Source organism: Urocitellus parryii, chromosome 13 (assembly GCF_045843805.1).
Source record: "Urocitellus parryii isolate mUroPar1 chromosome 13, mUroPar1.hap1, whole genome shotgun sequence".
Taxonomy (NCBI): Eukaryota; Metazoa; Chordata; class Mammalia; order Rodentia; family Sciuridae; genus Urocitellus; species Urocitellus parryii.
This window is the reverse complement of record NC_135543.1, coordinates 18,184,728-18,203,133: the sequence shown is the minus strand read 5'-3', so window position 1 is coordinate 18,203,133 and position 18,406 is coordinate 18,184,728. Positions and strand designations below refer to the sequence as shown.

The 18,406-nt window shown below is 31.8% G+C and overlaps 1 protein-coding gene across 3 annotated transcripts in view; it reads left to right on the top strand.

Annotated features, from left to right (window-relative positions):
• Wdr7 (WD repeat domain 7) overlaps positions 1 to 18,406 on the top strand; it is a 326,163-nt gene that overhangs the window by 97,063 nt on the left and 210,694 nt on the right. The window contains exons 15-18 of one of the 3 annotated variants that reach the window (XM_026393172.2): positions 796 to 1,565; positions 2,838 to 2,926; positions 9,904 to 9,936; positions 16,335 to 16,433. In XM_026393172.2, the coding sequence (XP_026248957.1) occupies positions 796 to 1,565; positions 2,838 to 2,926; positions 9,904 to 9,936; positions 16,335 to 16,433 (991 nt within the window). The remainder of the gene's footprint in view (positions 1 to 795; positions 1,566 to 2,837; positions 2,927 to 9,903; positions 9,937 to 16,334; positions 16,434 to 18,406) is intronic. The other 2 variants (XM_026393173.2, XM_026393174.2) reach the window with 2 other exon arrangements.

Below are 18,406 nucleotides of genomic sequence, written 5' to 3'. Positions count from 1 at the left end.
AAGAACAACAATAGCAATAACTGATTAGGAAGGACAAAGACTGAAGAGTTCCTGCTGGATTTACTGTACTATTTTCACTAAATTTGACTAAAAAGGATAGTAGAAGGGGAGGGGAATGGAAGGGGAATGGTTAGATTAACATTTCAGGATCTGGAACAACAACAAAAAAGACTTGAATATGTTCTGTATACTGACGGAAGGGAATCTGTGAACAGGGAGGGACTGTAGGCAAATTAGCCGAAGAAAGGATTTGGTGGTACAGCAATGTCAAAGGATTGGAAGTCAGAATAAGCAAACTCTTTCAGGTAGAACAGTAGTTCATTCATAGAGACAGAATTTGCTCATAAGTTATTGAAACAAATTTTAATCTCTTCTATGAGCAAAGAGACTCCTTGCTTCAATAAGACACTTTTTCTTTGATTTTTTAAAAATCTTTTTTTTAAATTTTTTAAATTTAGTTGTTGATGGATCTTTGTTTTATTCATTTGTGGTGCTGAGAATTGAACCCAGTGCCTCACACATGGTAGGCAAGCACTCTACCACTGAGCTACAACCCCAGCCCCTGATTTTTAATTAATGACAATTTTATGATTGTTTCAGCATACAGATCTAATTGTATAAAATGGTTCTTTAACATGCTGCTGCTGATTTGCAAAGTTAGTGTTATTTTTAATGAGATAAACCTCTGAAAAGACAGCTTAAAAAGCATTTTAATTCTGCTATTTATCGTGCATTAATGAATAGTAAAATTAAACACTTTTAATTATAACCATATTTTAAAAATATCTGTTGCAGGGGAATTTACCTAAATATTCTCATAACTCCCTGATGGTTCAAGCAATAAAGACAAACCTCACAGACCCGGACATACACGTGCTTTTCTTTGATGTGGAAGCGTTGATTATTCAACTCCTGACTGAAGAAGCCTCTAGGCCGAATACTGCGCTTATTTCCCCAGAGAATTTGCAAAAAGCATCTGGCAGTTCAGACAAAGGGGGCTCTTTTCTAACTGGAAAACGAGCAGCAGTTCTCTTCCAACAAGTGAAAGAAACTATCAAAGAGAACATAAAGGAACATCTCCTTGATGATGAAGAGGATGATGAAGAGATAATGAGGCAGAGAAGGGAAGAAAGTGATCCTGAGTATCGGGCCAGCAAATCTAAGCCCTTGACCCTATTAGAATATAACTTAACTATGGACACTGCAAAATTGTTCATGTCCTGCCTTCATGCCTGGGGTTTGAATGAAGTTCTGGATGAAGTTTGTCTTGATCGCCTTGGAATGCTGAAGCCACACTGTACAGTATCGTTTGGCCTTTTATCCAGAGGAGGTCATATGTCACTGATGCTGCCTGGGTATAATCAGGCTGCTTGTAAACTACCACATGGGAAAGCAGAAGCAGGAAGGAAGTTTCCAGCAATGGAGGGAGTAGGAAAGGGGACTTATGGAGTATCCCGAGCAGTCACCACCCAACATCTCCTGTCTATCATATCTTTGGCAAATACTTTAATGAGTATGACCAATGCAACTTTTATTGGTGACCATATGAAGAAGGGTCCTACCAGGTGTGACCATGATAGTTTGATTTTATTTTTAAGTTTTTAAAAAAGAAACCTATTTTTGTTATTGTTACTTTTTTTTTGTTTCTAAATACTTAGACCATTTCAGTGTTTCCCCTTTAAATTTTAAAACATATCTCTAAAATGCTTAGTTTAAGGCATATATATAAAATATATATAATTTTATATATACATAAAAAACTTACTGGCTATTAAAAGGGGGTTTAGAATATGGGAATTGATCATATAGACTAGCTCTTGAATAAATATGATTTTAAAATTGTGTACTAGTTTAAAATGCTTCTCAAACACAGATGCAATGAATGATATGTTTTCAGTGACTGGCTTCAGAATTTTGTAAGTATAATCTGAATTTTTCAGCAGGGAAAGAGAAAACAATTTTTGAAAACCAGAGTACTGTATTAATGTTTTTAGAACATCTAGTTTGCATGCTGGTTTCTATTTTCCCCAGGTTATGAAGACAACTTTTTATTATATTTTATTGAGAGTTCACCACCATATCAAGAATTTTTTTAAACAAATAATTATATAGCACTTACTCTATGTTAGATTTTGTTGTAAGTATTTTACAAAAACTAACTCATTGGTGCTTTTAACTTAATTGGTGGTGTTTAATTGTGTGTATCTTGATTTTAAAAGCTATACCTATTTTTATAAGGTAAATGGTTTTATCATCCTTTCATTATAGTTAAGAAAATTCAGATAAGTGAAGTGACTTGTACAAGGTCACATCTGCAATCAGTGGTAGAGCCAGAATCCAAATTAAGATCTTCTGCTTCTGGGCCCAAGATTTTGTAATGCCTTAATGCCTTTTTTTTTTTTTTTTATATGTTAGGACTGAGTACTTTTAAAATCTAGTATATTGTTCCATGAATTCATTTGCACCAGTGATAATGGGTTGGCTGAAATCTTAGCATGCTAATATTGAAGAATGGAGAACTAAGAATATTTACCTGTCAGTGGTAAATATTGGAATGTTCCTAAATATTTCTTGAACTAGTAGTATAAATTGTAGGTATAAAATTTTTACTTGCTACTTGCTTAATCATGTAATTGTTTTATCATATTAAAATTTGAAATGGAAAATGTTAGTGCATATAAAATTCTTAAAGAGCCATCTTTTTGGAACAGTAAATTGAAAATTTTTTTTATGTTTCTTTGCAATTAATTTGAATCTAGAAAACAATATTTTAAATAGTTCTAGAAATATGAAAATGTGAAAGAATATATACATGTATTTTTTTCTTCTATTTAAAGGCCACCTAGACCAAGCACCCCAGACCTTTCTAAGGCAAGGGATTCTCCTCCAACTTCCAGTAATATTGTGCAAGGACAGATTAAACAAGGTAAAATTAAATCTTATTAAGTAATTGACATGACATTTCAGCTGTAGAAACTGAGGAGACATAGCTAATGTATAATCATAACATTTTGTTTGTCTCAGGTTGTTAAAAGAGAGAAAAGTTGTTATATTCCAGATGTAAATATGGATAATTAAGATGTCAGTTAAAAATAAATCAAATTTATTTGGAAATTGATAAATGAGCATATTTCACATAATTTTATTATACTGTCTTTGCCCTAATTTTTATGCATTAGGGGCACCTTAACTTGACAACACTAGTGTTTAATTGTGTGTATCTTGATTTTAAAAGCTATACCTATTTTTAAACTACATTTAAGAATATTTAAATTCATGGTTCAATACTATGACTAATTTGCCACTTGCCAGTAGTTTATACATTGTGATTCACAAGTGGATATCCTTGTTAAACTATTCTTTTTATCTCTTTATTTAAATCACTATATGCCATCATTTTCATTTTAACTTTGTCTTTCATTAGTATACATACAAAAAAGTGCACAAAACAGAAATATACAGCTCAGTGATTTTTACCAGCTGAGCACTCTTGTAACTACCTCCTCGGACAAGGAATACAACATACCAAGAGTTCATAAGCATCTTATACCCTCCCACCCCGTTATCATACCTTCCCTTCCTAAGGACACCTTACAGGTCGATCATTCCCAATCAAAGTCTGAAATCTGATATCCTCCAAAAATCTGAAAAATTTTTAATTCTTTTTGTTCAGCTACTTCTTTGCTTTCTTTTGTAGTTAACATCACCTAAGTTTAAATTCCTAAACTTTATAATTCAGTTTTGCCTGACTTTTGAGCTTTACGTTAATTTAGACATAGAGTATATATTCTTTTGTGCCCAGCGTTTTTTGTGAGATTTGTCAGTGTTGCATTTGATGGTTCATTTTCATTACTGAGATTATCCTGAAGAATGAATAGATCACAATTTACTCATTTTGTTTCTATTAAGACTGGTGTTAGCTTTAGGATTTTCTAAGATGCCCTTTATCAGGTTTAGGAAGTTCCTATATGTGCCTGGTTCATTGAGATATTTTTACTATTATTATGAATGGACATTAGATCTAGTCAGATGCTTTTTCTGCATCTGTTGAAACGATTATATGATTTTTCTCCTTTATTTTCTTTATAAGACAAAATATATTGACTTTTTTGTACTTTTTTGTTTTAAAACAACTTTGTAATATAGACCACAGTTCATCATGATGAATTATTTATTTTGTAGGTCATTAAATACAATTTGCTAAGATTTTGTTGAGGTTTTTTTTTTTTTCCTCTGTGTATGTGTGTGTGTGTGTGTGTGTGTATGTATGTGTTTGTGTGAAGGATTTTGATGTATGATTTTCATTTCTGATAATGGCTGTGCAATTTTGATAACAGGTAATGCTGGCCTACCAAATGAGTTAGGGGGGGGATTCCTTTTCTTGTATTTTCTGGAAGGATTAGTGAAAGCTTACAGGCCTGGAGTTTGCTTTATGGGAAAGTTTTTTAACTACAGATTAAAAATATTTAAATTTAAAATAGAAATAGATGTAAAATACAAATATATATTCATGTTTTTAAAAATTCCCCTTGAGCGAACTATAATAGATTGTGTCAAATATATCAATAAAAAATTGTAGGACTTGAGAAATTTTCTCTACTTTTCATTTTTAATTTTCATAATTTTTGTTTTCCAAATCAGTCTGTCTAGTAGATTAATAATTTTATGGTTCTTCTCAAAGAAATAATTCTGGTTTCATTGATTTGTATCTGTTAATTTTGTTTTCTACTTCATTGATTTTTTGCTTTGATATATGTTAATTCATTATTTTCTGTTTTTAATTTGCTTATCTTTTTTAGTTTCTTAAAGTAGTAGCTCAGGTGGTCATTTAATGCTATAATTTTCTCCCCAAGAATTCATTGCTTTAGTGGTATCCCACACATTTTTATATGTTGTGCTTTTTCTTTTTGTGTATTTCATTTAACAATAAGTAATTGAGTAATGAGTTTTTAAAATTTTTAAACATTTGGGGACTTTGTAATGATCTGTCTGGTTTCTAATTTATAATAGTCAAATTATATTTTGCATTGTTTTAATCCTTTTTATAGGGTCATTAAATACAATTTTTTAATTTTTGCTATTTTTTCAGTTTATTTAAAAATAGAAAGTATATTTCGAGTATGTAATATGATGTTTTGAAATAAATGTACATTTTGGAATTGCTAAGCTCATTAACATGTCCAGTTCCTCTTATGTGTATATATTTTTACCTAGTGAAAACACTTCATCTTTACTCTCTCAGCAGTTTTCAAGTATGAATATGATTGTTATTAACTCAGGTCACCATATTTTGCAGTTGGAATCCTTTTGAATTTGTTGATACTTGTTTTATGTCCCATAATATGTTCTATATTGGTAAATATATTGCATGCACTTTAGGAGAAGCGTGTATTCTACTGTCATCGAGTGGAGTATTGCCAAAAGTCAATCTGGCCAAATTGCTTGACAGTGTTTAAGCTTAGTGTGTGTGTGTGTGTGTGTGTGTGTGTGTGTGTGTGTGTATTTGCTGGCTTTTCTGCCTAAATGTTTTTTATCAGTAGATAAGGACACTGACATTTGCATCTATGAATTTGTTTGTCCCTCCTTGCATTTCCATCAGTTTTTTTTTTGTTTGTTTTTTTTTTAAACTTCCTTATTAGGTGCATAAACCTCTGGGGCTGTTATTTCTGAGTTTTTGACTCTTTTGTCATTTAAAATGACCTTTCTGTTTGCTCTTATTCTTTGCTCTGAAATCTGCTTTGTCCATAATATTGTAGCCATTTTAGCATTTTTGGCTTCTATTATTCTGGCTTATTCTCTCCCATCCTTTTACTTTTTACCTACTGGGTCTTTTTATTTAAAGTATGTTTCCTGGAAGCAGTGTGTAGTTTAGTTTTGCTTTTTTTTTTTTTAATCCTATCTGACCTGCTTTCTAAATGTTTAAACATTTGCATTTAATATAATCATTGATATGGTTAGATTTGGATATCATTCTGCTATTTATTTTTATCTTTGTCCCATTTATTCTTTGTTCTTTCTTTTCCTTCTGCTGTCTTTTGGATGGATAAAGTGCATTTTATGATTTCATTTAATCTTCTTTGTTAGTTTATAAGCTAATTATTTTATAATATTACTGGTTATTTTAGAATCCATAGTTTACATCTTTAACTTACCACAACATACCTTTCTGTGATATTATACTACTTGACACTTTTAATATTGTATTTGCATTTCTTAACTCTTGGTCTTTATGATATTGTTAACCTGTGTTTTACTTTTACATATGTTATAAATCTCACAAATCGTTGTTAAGAATTGTGTGTAATAGTCAATTAAAGTTCAAAAAAAAAAGAAGAAGAAAAAGAAATGCATATATGTATATATACACATTTGGTTACTGTCTTGATGTTATTTATTCTTTTGAGTAATTCCACATTTCTATCTGCTGTAATCTTCCTTTTGCCTAAATGACTTGCTTTTCTTGTAGAAGACCTTCTCTTTTTTAGCTTTGTGTGTTTGAGAACATTTTTATTTGCTTTTTTTTTTCAAGATTTTTTTTTTTTTCTTGTACCATGATCTGGGTTGACTGTTTTTGTTGGTCAGTACTTCATGGCTTGCATTATTTCTAACAAGAAATATGACTTTTTCTTATGTTTGTTCCTCTGAATGTAACATTACTTTATTATTCTTGCTGCTTTTAAAATTTTCTCTTTATATCTGGTTTCTAGAAAGTTGATTATGTGGTATCATAGTATTTCTCATATTATTTCTCATAGTATTTCTTGTGGCTGGAATTTATTGAATTTCTTAATTTTATAGTTTTCATTAATTTTGAAAAAATTTTAACCATTTGTTTTTCAAATGTCCTTTCATCTCTCTCTCTCTCTTTTTTAATATCTTTATTTTTATTTATTTATTTTTATGTGGTACTGAGGATCAAACCCAGGACCTCACAAGTGTGAGGCAAGCGCTCTGCCGCTGAGCCACAACCCCAGCCCATCTCCCTTTTTTCTAGTGGACTCAAGTAACATTAGGTTGCTTGAAATTGTTTCATAGATCACTGCTCCTCTTTTATTTTGGGGTTCTTTTTCTTCCCTGGGTTTTGGTTTAAATTTGGATGATTTCTATTGCAGTGTCTTCAATTTCATTAGTCTTTTCTTATTAAACTGCCACTAATCTCATCTCAATACTTTTTCATCTCAGACAGTATGCTATGTATTTCCAGAATTCTGACTTGGGGCTTTTTAAAAATAGATATAAGTTATGGTTATAATAACTGTTTTAATGGCCTTGTCTCCTAATTCTGATATCTCCTTCAGTTCTGGGGTTTTGATGAATTGTTTTCTTCTTTATGTGCTTCCCTGCCTCTTGGCATGCCTTATAATCCTTGATTAGATAGCAAATGTTTGAATTTTACTAAGTTGGATTCTAGATATTTTTGTTAATCTTTTGAGCTTTTTTTTTTTTTTTTGGATCCAGTTATGTGGAAACAGTTTGACTTCTTTTTTTTAAGTTCTGCTTTTATGATTTGTTATTTAGATTTGGAGCATTGCTCGTGTAAGGCAAATTACTTCCTATAATGGAAGCAAGATGTTCCTGAACACTCCTATCAAATGCTCAGACTGGTGGGAACAGGCTCTGTTTCTGGCCTTTCTCTAGCCCAGAGTAGTCTTCTTCCACACAAGTTCTGATTGGTACTCTGCTGAGCAATCCAAGGGCGCTTCAGTCTTTTTGGTTCTCCTTTCTCTGTCCTGTGAGTCATAGCTGCCCTGGTTTCCTGAAATTCTGAGCTTTGTCTACTCAACTCAGGGAGACTGCTTCACTTCTCCTCAGTTCCCTTCCCTGTACCTTGCTGTTAAATCTCTCTCAAGGCTATAAGCTAGACCTATCATAGAGCACACTTGGTCTCCCATGTCTCAACCCTTTATTGCTTTCTTTCTTCCTTTTCCTTCCTTTCTTCCTTTTCTTTCTTTCTTTTTTTTTTTTTTTAAGATGGGTTGTTCTTACTCCATTTTATTCACAAGTACAAGTGTCTCTTCCTTCATTTGAAAATGGACTTCATTCATACACTTTTTTGTGGGGAGGAGGTTGGGAATTGAACCCAGAGGTGCTTAACCACTGAGCCACATCCCCAGCTCTTTTTTTTTTTTTAATTTAGAGACAGGGTCTCATTAAGTTGTTGAGGCTGGATTTGAACTTGTGATCCTCCTGCCTTACCCTCCTAAGCCACTGGGATTATAGGTGTGCACCACAATACGAGGCAGTGCTTCATGTACTTTATTTAATAAAATTCTTTATGTTTCTCCAAGTTTTAATTTTTTAGAGCATTGTTATATGGAGAAATGAAAATAGGCTTTGATTCAGGCACAACTAGCATTTTAAAATTCCAGATATTTTGCATTTTCTCCAAGAGTATCTATGTATTTTTCTGAATTCACTTGCAGTATCTTCCATGGATAGATTAAGCAAATTAGGTAGCACATGTTTTCCTTCATTTTGTTTAGAGATGTTTTAATGATCCTGTTAAGGATATTTTGTTGTTGCTGTTGTCGTCGTCATCATCAACAACAACAACATCATCATCATCATCATCATCATCATCATCTTTGTCATCATTCTTAGCAGTTGATTCTTGAATTATATTTCCCTGTGTATAGTAGAGAGAAGCATTCAGTATAATTTGTGACATGGCTGTAGTGCATTGTGTATCTACCACAATAATAGTGTTGGACTTGTTCACATGCTGCAGACTGAAGATTTAAAGTGACATGTTCTAATATTGCTCCTCTCAGAAAAGCATTGAGTGTAGAGAGCAATAAACAGGCACTGAAAATTGAGTCTATTTCTAAAGCATCTATTTTAATCAATGAATTTAAGAATTTCCATTTGTTAAACACATAATGTTTGTCTTTTAAAGTCAGTGAAAGTCAGCAGTCTCTATTGAGAAAGCTACATAATAAAATACTTCAGGATGGCATATGAAACTTACTTTTTATTTTAATATTGACATGAATATTAGTGTCATTATTTCTTCAACAAATATTTGACAAGCACTTTTTATCTCCTAACAACTCCTTTTGCTAGTTTAGAAGGTTAGTCTGTATGATATCTTGAATAGTTTCTATATGTCTAGTAGATAACACAAGAACATAAATAACCAATATAGGGTAGGAAGTGGGAAGAGAACCTCTTGAGTTCTCAAAGTCGAGCAGGGCATTATATATTCTTACTTTTACTCTAACTTTTATTTCCTTGGTTTTCTTTTCCTGATTGTTCTACAGTGCACAATGATTGATAATTTATTTTTAAGTTGGATTACAAACACAAATATGCTTATTTTTTTAATAAACTATAATTTATATATTGGCTAATATTGTTCAGCTGCAAATAACCTACATGAAGTAAAGACTGGCTGGGGATAGAACTTTTCATTGAAATTCATGTTTGATAATAAAGATATGATAGATTGCTATATAATATTTCATAAACAATTCATTGAAAAATAATTTCTTTATTAGAGTTTTAATTTTGTCTGATAGTAGATTCATTAACTCAGTGTTTATCTGCAAATAACATTTACTGAGAGCCATCCATTTTTTGATATAATATTTACTTATTAGATACTCTTCTGCAAATTATGAAATACACTACTTGAGAAAGGAATAAGAGATTTCAGTCAACCAAATTTCTGTTTACAGTGATACAGTGCTATATCTATGTTTGGCTTAAGGCACTTGTACATTCTGGCCTACAGTATTTCTGTTGACTCTCGTAGCAAAAACCTGTGGTCTGCATCTCTGGTGCATCTCTGAATTTTATCTGTATGTTTAGTTGATGCCTCCCTACCCTGGGGAGGTGCACAAGAAGGTCAGACAACTCCAAGATTTAAGATTATATTGCATTCTTTGCAATTTTGTTTTTCAGATATGGGTCAACATTGGTTGTCTAACCTGAGAGGTAAGAAGTTGTCACTGTTAAATTATCTCAGGAAACATTAATAAATTAACCAGTAGTGTAGCAATATCCTTCCTTTTCCAAGATCTGTGGCATAAAAACTGAACTTAACCTGGAGTACATATTTCAAGTCAATAAATGGATCTGAGAATCCCTTAAAACTCAGTGTGTTTGAACTTAAATGCCTTTCTTTTTTTAACTGGCTAATAACTTTGATCTGCTTGGGAGCTGGAATGGCAGGGACATTTTCTTCCATTTTGTTTACTGATTTATTATAAGTGCTTGGAACAGTGACTGATTCATAGTGGGAGTATATTAAATATCTCTGGAATGAATGAACATATAAATACCTTTCCTTTATTTTTCTAGGGTCAGTATGTCAATAACTCCGTGCAGAGGCTGAAGGGTTGACAAAATAAATTCCTTCCCTCAAGGAGTTTATGTCTATTGGAGGAAATACAAGGAGTGCAGTTTGTGATAATATTTTAATTGGTTACTAATTTGCCTTTCTCTTAGGCTCAGTGCTTTGAGGGCAGAAGCTTTGTCTAATCTTCGTGTGTTTTTATATGCTTAGCTCACCTCAATACCTGGTCCATAGTAATAAGCACTTAATTAGTGTCAGTTAAGTGAGATAGGACATGTTGACAGCATTCCCGTAGCTAGTTTGTTATTGTTTATGATGTTATAAAGATTTCTGTCATTACTAATATCCAGAATAAATAAATGGCTTCTCTAAGAAGTAAGAAGTAAACTTATGAGATTTTTTTTTTGAAAAAAAAATTTTGTTTTGTTGACTTGTTAGCTGTAGTTACAGGACAAGGAAAATTACTGTCACATCTAGACTTATTCTAATTCTAACATAATTCAGGTGGTGATCTAGAAGTTAAATAGTGTTACTGAATTTTTTAAACATTGTGGGCACTTTCATGTGTTGCCTTGATGTGTGTTTGTCAGAATGCCACCTTGGGCAGGGCCCTTATCCTTGCTATTGACTAGAAGTTTACTCCGCTCTATTTCTCGTTATTTGTAGTCTTGTTTTCAGTGTTTTAAGGATGTCCTTTTTTCCTAGGAATGTTTGACAGTACATTTCTTGATTGCTCCCAAATGTGTTGTTCATTTAGTGGTTCCATATCTAAGGGAAAGGTCTAAATTATTACTAAACCCATCACTTAAGTAAGGTTTTCATTCATATTTGTATAGCACCATGATGAATAGTGTGAATAAATTTATAATACGAATAAATGATTTACTTAGTACATATCATGCACTTTCCTCTAAACTTTTCATTCATTCCTCATATCAGCTGGCCATAACAATTATGGCCATAATTTCTAAGAACATCATAATGACTTTTTTATTTCATTTTTCAAATTTTTTAAATTTTTTAATTTATTTATTTTTTGTTTATATATGACAGCGGAATGCATTACAATTCTTATTACACATATAGAGCACAATTTTTCATATCTCTGGTTGTATACACGGTATATTCACACCAATTTGTGTCTTCATACCTGTACTTTGTATAATAATGATCATCACATTCCACCATCATTAATAACTCCATGCCCCCTCCCTTCCCTCCCACCATTTTGCTCTATCTAGAGTTTGTCTATTTCTCTCATGCTTCCGCTCCCTATCCCATTATGAATTAGCCTCCTTATATTGAAGAAAACATTCGGCATTTGGTTTTTTGGAATTGGCTTACTCTACTTACCTTTATCTTCTCTAACTACATCCATTTACCTGCAAATGCCATGATTTTATTCTCTTTTATTGCTGAGTAATATTCCATTGAGTATATATGCCACATTTTTTTAATCCATTCATCTACTGAAGACATCTAGGTTGGTTCCACAGTCTAGCTATTGTGAATTGTGCTGCTATAAACATTGATGTGGCTGTGTACTTTTTTTTATATATTTTTTTTCAATTGTAGTTGGACACAATACCTTTATTTTATTTATTTATTTTTTATGTAGTGCTGAGGATCGAACCCAGGGCCTTGCTCGTGCTAGGCGAGTGCTCTACCATTGAGCCACAACCCCAGGCCCATAATGACTTCTTAACACAGGGATTTATTTATTATATGGAGAGTGTCCAAAAATACCAGATAGATTTCATAAAACTCCAACTTAGTGTAAATAATATATTTGAAATTGTAATATCTGCTGATATATTTGCTTTTGTCTTTAGTCTCCAAATATATCTTATTTTTGATCATATTATATGACATTTATTTTCACTATGTAGTTTCTTGTACCATTTCTACCCACCATAATAGTTTTATTAGTTATAATTCAGGAATAAACATGTTATTGGACTTTATAACAGTAACTGAAAGCTAGTGAGAGGATAATGAAGTAGTTCTTTAACAATGAACCAAAATTTTGCATGCAAACTACCAATCAAAAAGCAGACCATTTTCAGGCATTTATGGTGTCAAACAGTTACTATATTGTGTATATTTTCTGAGCAAGATATTAAAAAATATGCTTCATTCAATTAAAAGTGTAAAATAATTAAAAAAATAAGAGAACACTGAAGGAGAATTTGCAGGATTATAGTGAAGGGAGGTCTCAGGATGGCAGACTTGCAGCAGAGATGTAAGAGTAGAAAAGAGATGGTTGGTGGAAAAATGAAACTGATCTGTGAAAAATCATGGAGAGCTTTCAAAAAGCATAAAAGATAAAGGAATAGGTACGTATAAAAGAATGGAAATGGAAAAAAGGTAATTTTTAAGTTGCTAATTTTTAAATAGCAGGTTCCCAGCAAAGGAAGTGTGATGTTAATAAGCTTCTTGGATCAACATTGAACAATATTTCTATGGAAATAATGTGAACACTTAACATTTATAAAACCTCAAAGTATGATGTAATTATTTTAGAAAGTTGGGGATAAAGAAAGGGAAATTTATTAGGGAATGTGGCTTGTCAGAGTGAAAACATCATCTTCTACAATATTGATAGAGAGCAGTAGCTGGTATTGGTGAATCACGAAATTACAATTAGCAGATTATTTAGTGATACAGAAGTGAATGCTGGAAGAAATGCTTAAAAGGTTTGAAAGTAGTTGCTTTTCAGGAACTATACTTTGGTTTGGCATGGGTTAAGGGAATCTTCCATCTTTTAAGATGAGCTTTTCAATATGTTTGACTTATTTAACTGCTTTATTATTATCCTTCATATTGAAGGAGCTGTTTTTTCTGTTGGTCTTATTAAAATATGCTGAACTGCAGTGCAGTTGCCTTCTGTTTTTTTTTTTTTTTTTAAGAGGAGAAAGATAGTTTATTTACCTAGATACTTGGCATATTTGTTGCTTTTTATTCATTCTTGAAGTTTGAAGTTCCTCTCCAGTATCATTTCTTTTTTGCAGTTGACTGCTTGTGTAATTATTATTCAGGTATATCTCATCAGGCCTACTTGACAGATTAATCTAAGGAGCTTATTTCAGCAGAGAAGTAGGACTCCATAGGAAGGCACTTTTACGTCTACCTGAATCCAGTGTTATGATACTAAAGGGTAGCGTTGTAGCTGTGTCCCAAGACACAGTCTTTATGGTTACTACACATGTATTCAGACACACACACAGTCTGAGGCTTCCATTTTTAGAAAGAAACTTTTGGATCATAATTATGAATGTTGCTAATTTTCTGATTATGATAATAGATTTATTTGGTATAGCTTTTTGTTATCTCATTGTCATTAGTGAATATCATTTAAAAGATATTTTACCCTCTACCTAAGACATAAAAGAGTAGACCCGAAGGAGGCTTGTAAAAAGGCAGATGTTGCCCTATACTAGATGCCAGACCTAGTGCTGAATGCCTTTATGTTCTAGTGTATAGTGATTGGCTCTACAAAGTTGCCTAATTTCTGAGTGTTTCATGTTTCCTCTTGCTTTTCATGACCCTCCTCCTCTTCCTCCTCTCCCCCACTCATACCACACAACTATCATTGCCTTATAACACCTTTGTTAAGGTGATTCATCATTTAATATTTTTATTCATTTTCTTAGTGTTACACTTTGAAAAACTTCCTTTCTTTAAGCATTGCATTTTTGTTTTCTGTATTTTTTAGATTTTTTTTCTTCTGAAAAATGCAAGGGCTATTTGTGTTTATATACTGGAAGGCTAATAAGATTTAGACCAATAAGTAAAGAGCACTCATCACTCACAATATGTTAACTGTCATACACACACACACTCTCTCTCTCTCTCTCTCTCTCTCTCTCTCTCTCTCTCTCTCACACACACACACACACACAATATTGTAATGGGAGTAGAGAAAAATGGAGATAAGGATCACTCAAATGAAGACTGAAATGCACCTGTTTAAAAATAAAAAGCATGGATATTATAATGTGAGGTCATAGATATGTGCTGTTTAAAGGGAAGCCAGAGCAGGCAGATATTTGTCTGTCTGTATGTATGTGTATCTATCTACCTATCTGCCTATCTATTTAGATATAGAATAGAAATACACCACACAAGTTTTTTTTTTTTTTTCATCTATCTTTTCATGTAAGAGTAAGTAGTTGAATAGGCTCTTAGCTGCTAAATTACTTTCTTAAAGCACACTTCCGGTCATACAATAGAATTGTGCCTTTTTTGTCTCCATTTTAAACCTGTGCTAAACCTGTTTTTCCTTGTTTTGCTAATCCTTAGTAAGAGAAGCCAATTGTTAGATGACATTTCAGCTTTTCTGTTTTAAGAAATCAAATGATTGATTATGTTTTATGGTATAAATCTTCAGTATTCAGTGCCACATATAACTTCAGATTTATTACTTTTCATTAAATAGGGAGCATTATATTTTAGGAAGTAGTATTTTTTTTCCTCCTAATTTCTGTTGCTGATTTTTCTATGTAAGTACAGTTGTAAAAGCTGTAATGGAGTTTAATTTCTCAATTGATTGTGAAAGTAATTCTAAATTCTGCATTCCAGTTGTGAGGTGGTATGAATACATTTTTTTAATGATAGTGATGCAAGAGATTTTTAAAGATTTTAAAGGTGAATATTTTATAGGTCATAGAACTAAAATTATAATTAAATATGCTGATAAAAATTATGCAATGGAATACAGAAATATTTGTGATTTCTTTGCAAGATTATAAAGAAGTTATGACACATGGTTGAAAGCAACTGTTAAGTTTAACATTATAAAATAATCATAATTTTATAAGGAACAAAAACTAAGTCTGTCATAATAAAAAAGAATCAGTTTCCCACATAAAATCTTACGTGTGCATAAGGTGCTGCTAAGGGTGTATGGAGTTAAGTTTCCCTCCTTTGTTACTGTTCACAGACTTCTTTTAGTTCTACTGTTTACCTCACACGTGCCTGATTGACATTATGATGCATTCGTGTGGAAATTATGAAAAAGTTGTTTTCATGCAGCTGTCCTATTGTCACAAAAGAACTTCACCGCATGAAAAGCAAACATATCATTCAGCAGACAATGCTTAATCTGTTCAGGAGCCCAAACCTATTGCTGTTCAATGACAGAAGAAAGGAGAGGGATTAATTTGAAGATGCTTGTGCATGACATATGGTAATTTCTCCATAGGAAGGAAGTGTCAAATGGTGACCTCTAAATCTTAACATTGACCTCCAGTTGTAGAATGTGTGTGCCATGTGGTCCTCTTGCTTTTTCATATGATAATTTAAGCTGAAACATTTTCCTGGCAACGTAACTTTTTTTTTTTTTTTTTGAGGGGGATGGGTTTGGTTCATCTAATTCTATAAGAATGATAAGTTCACACGTATTTTTTTTGTTGTGTTTATTTTATCATAAAAATTTTCAAACTCCAGTTAGTGAAACTATAATAAAATTCTTTTAATGAGTAAACATAATAATGCAGTATGTATATTTTTTATGGTGTATGGTAAATCAAGTTTTTATACAATGAGTAGGAAATTGAGATGAAATCATTGAGTATTGGTTTGAGATATTTAAAAATAATTCACACAAATGTTAAGAATAAACTAGAGAAATGTTATTGACAATGTGAAGATCAACATAAACTTTCTGATTATGTGATACATTTCAAAAAGTGTACTTTTTTGTTAAATCTTAATATGTTGTCTTTTTTTTGTTATAACCTTCATTGTGTCAGAGCTATGTGTTGCAATATTTGATATACCATTTGTCTATAATATTAAACATTTTGACTTTAAGAGGAAGTTTAGCTACACTATGATTGCTATTTGATAAAATATATCATTTCCCTGCTGTAATCTTTTATGATCATGCTCTTCTGATTAAAACATCATTTTTCAGTTTTATCTTCATTATATTTTGCCAACTTTGTTTCTCATTCTTCACTAATATTGAGCTTTTTTTCAGAAACTGCTGTACCTCAATTCTCTCCTCTTTATTTCTTCTATTTTCCTCTGCAAGTTGCTGCACCTGTCGTTTCCGCTCGGTCTGACGCTGATCACTCTGGCTCTGACTCTGCTTCTACTCCTGCTTTACATACCTGTTTCTTAGTAAATGAAGGTATTCTCTCTCAACTTTCTAACAACTTTCATTCAATCTATGCTTTATCCTAATAGACATGTTCCTTTTATCTAATTTATACATTCATCTGCTTTGTTATGTATGAAATCCCAAAGTTCCCATTTTATAACTTTATTTGCTAATGTCAATAAGAGCTAGTTATAAAAATGTTATGTTACTCCTGGCTGTCATAAACCATGTTACGTATTATCTAGAATGCTGCTAAAGGAGTGCAGAGTTCCTACTTTTGATGTGAATTTAACGTTAAAAGGTGAATTTGTTTTTATAGTGGTATTTGCCATGTTATCTCAAGTATTAGTGCTAATGAATTTGTTTCCCATGTATCATTAGTCTGTGACAGATATACTTTGCTATCTTTACTCAACTGTATGTTCTGGTGAGAGGGGGATGTGATGGAGTCTCCCAATTTACATTCTAATTTGAAAATTCTTCAGATTGATTATAGATTGGTGGGAGTTCACCTATTTTATCACTATTTTTGCTTCAGGTTATGGCAAACATTCATAATTTAAGGCTATAAATTTAATTGGGTCACTGTATTATTCCTTTCTAGTGGCACAATGGAAAGTAATTTTGGAACTCTAAAAATGTGAATGGCATCTGCAAACCTTCGTTCCCCAAGACACATCTAGTATTATTTATAATGCCTGGGAAGTTAATGGAACTCATGAGTTCTGTATTGTATTCACTGTGTCTGTTGGGGTCTCAGTCTTTATCAGATTGTATAATACAAAAAATTCAGAAAATCTAAAATATAATCCAGAATGATTCTGATTAAAAACAGTTATATCACAAGCCCATTTGAATGGAAGGAATGTTGCAGTACCTGTGAAATACAGAGCCCTTGTTGCAAGTAGCTCTCCTTTGGAAACAGAATATGGGCACTTAACAGTGTAATTTTATTTTTTGTTTTTGATTTCCCTATCATAAAACTATATGAAGCTTTGTGTCTTAGGACTGAGTTTTAGTAAAAATAATTAGGGTTATATTTACTAAACGATTCTGAAAAACATTTATTTGTTAATTCTAAAATGATCTGTTAGACTTTGGGCCTTGGTGAGAATCATGATATTAAAAATGAGCTCATCAATACTTATATGAAACATACTAATATGAAACATTAAAATAATTCAAGAAATTAATAAGTAGTAATATAGGTATGTATATATACATATACACACATATTCCTGTGTTGTAAAATAAATTATTATCCAAAATTCATGGGCCTATTACTTAAATTAATGTTATTATGTATTTTCTACCAGTTGATGAGAATTTCCTCACTGAAAGGCTAAATCTTTAAATAGATAACTTGTCTATCTCTCTTTATCTCGCTCTCTTATTTGAATAATCCCAGTGATCATTTTGAGATTTATAGGAAAATATTTGTCATTATTTTAAAGACTACAGTTTGGATTATTTGAACACATTGATTTGCTAAAATTCTTTGTTCATGGATAACTCACAATGTGAGTTATAATTAATCCATTCTTTATTATTTGTCTTTAGATGTTACCATTATCAGGAAATAATGATAATTGTTGTGGATTAATAATGGCCTCCTACATAATTTTGGAAGAATGAGGCACTTATTGTATGTACAAAGATATTATAGACATTTTAAAAATAGATAAAAATAATTGAGAACATTTGTATACTAGAACTTTAAAATAGTGTGGTATATATAGTGTTTGATAAAATCAGATTCTATATTGTGAATTAGAATTTTGGAAAATATAACTTTTATTCCTATAGCCAGAGTTAATGATGTTTAAGACTTTGTACGTTTTGGATTGTCAGATTTTTATTTTGTGGAATTTCTGAATTCATTTTTCCTCTCAAAATTGGCATTACGTTGCTTATTTTAGTTATGATTGTGATTAAATATCTGATCCATTTTGTAAGGAGTGGGATCAATAACTACCTTAATTAAAGGCCCTCAGACAGGGAAG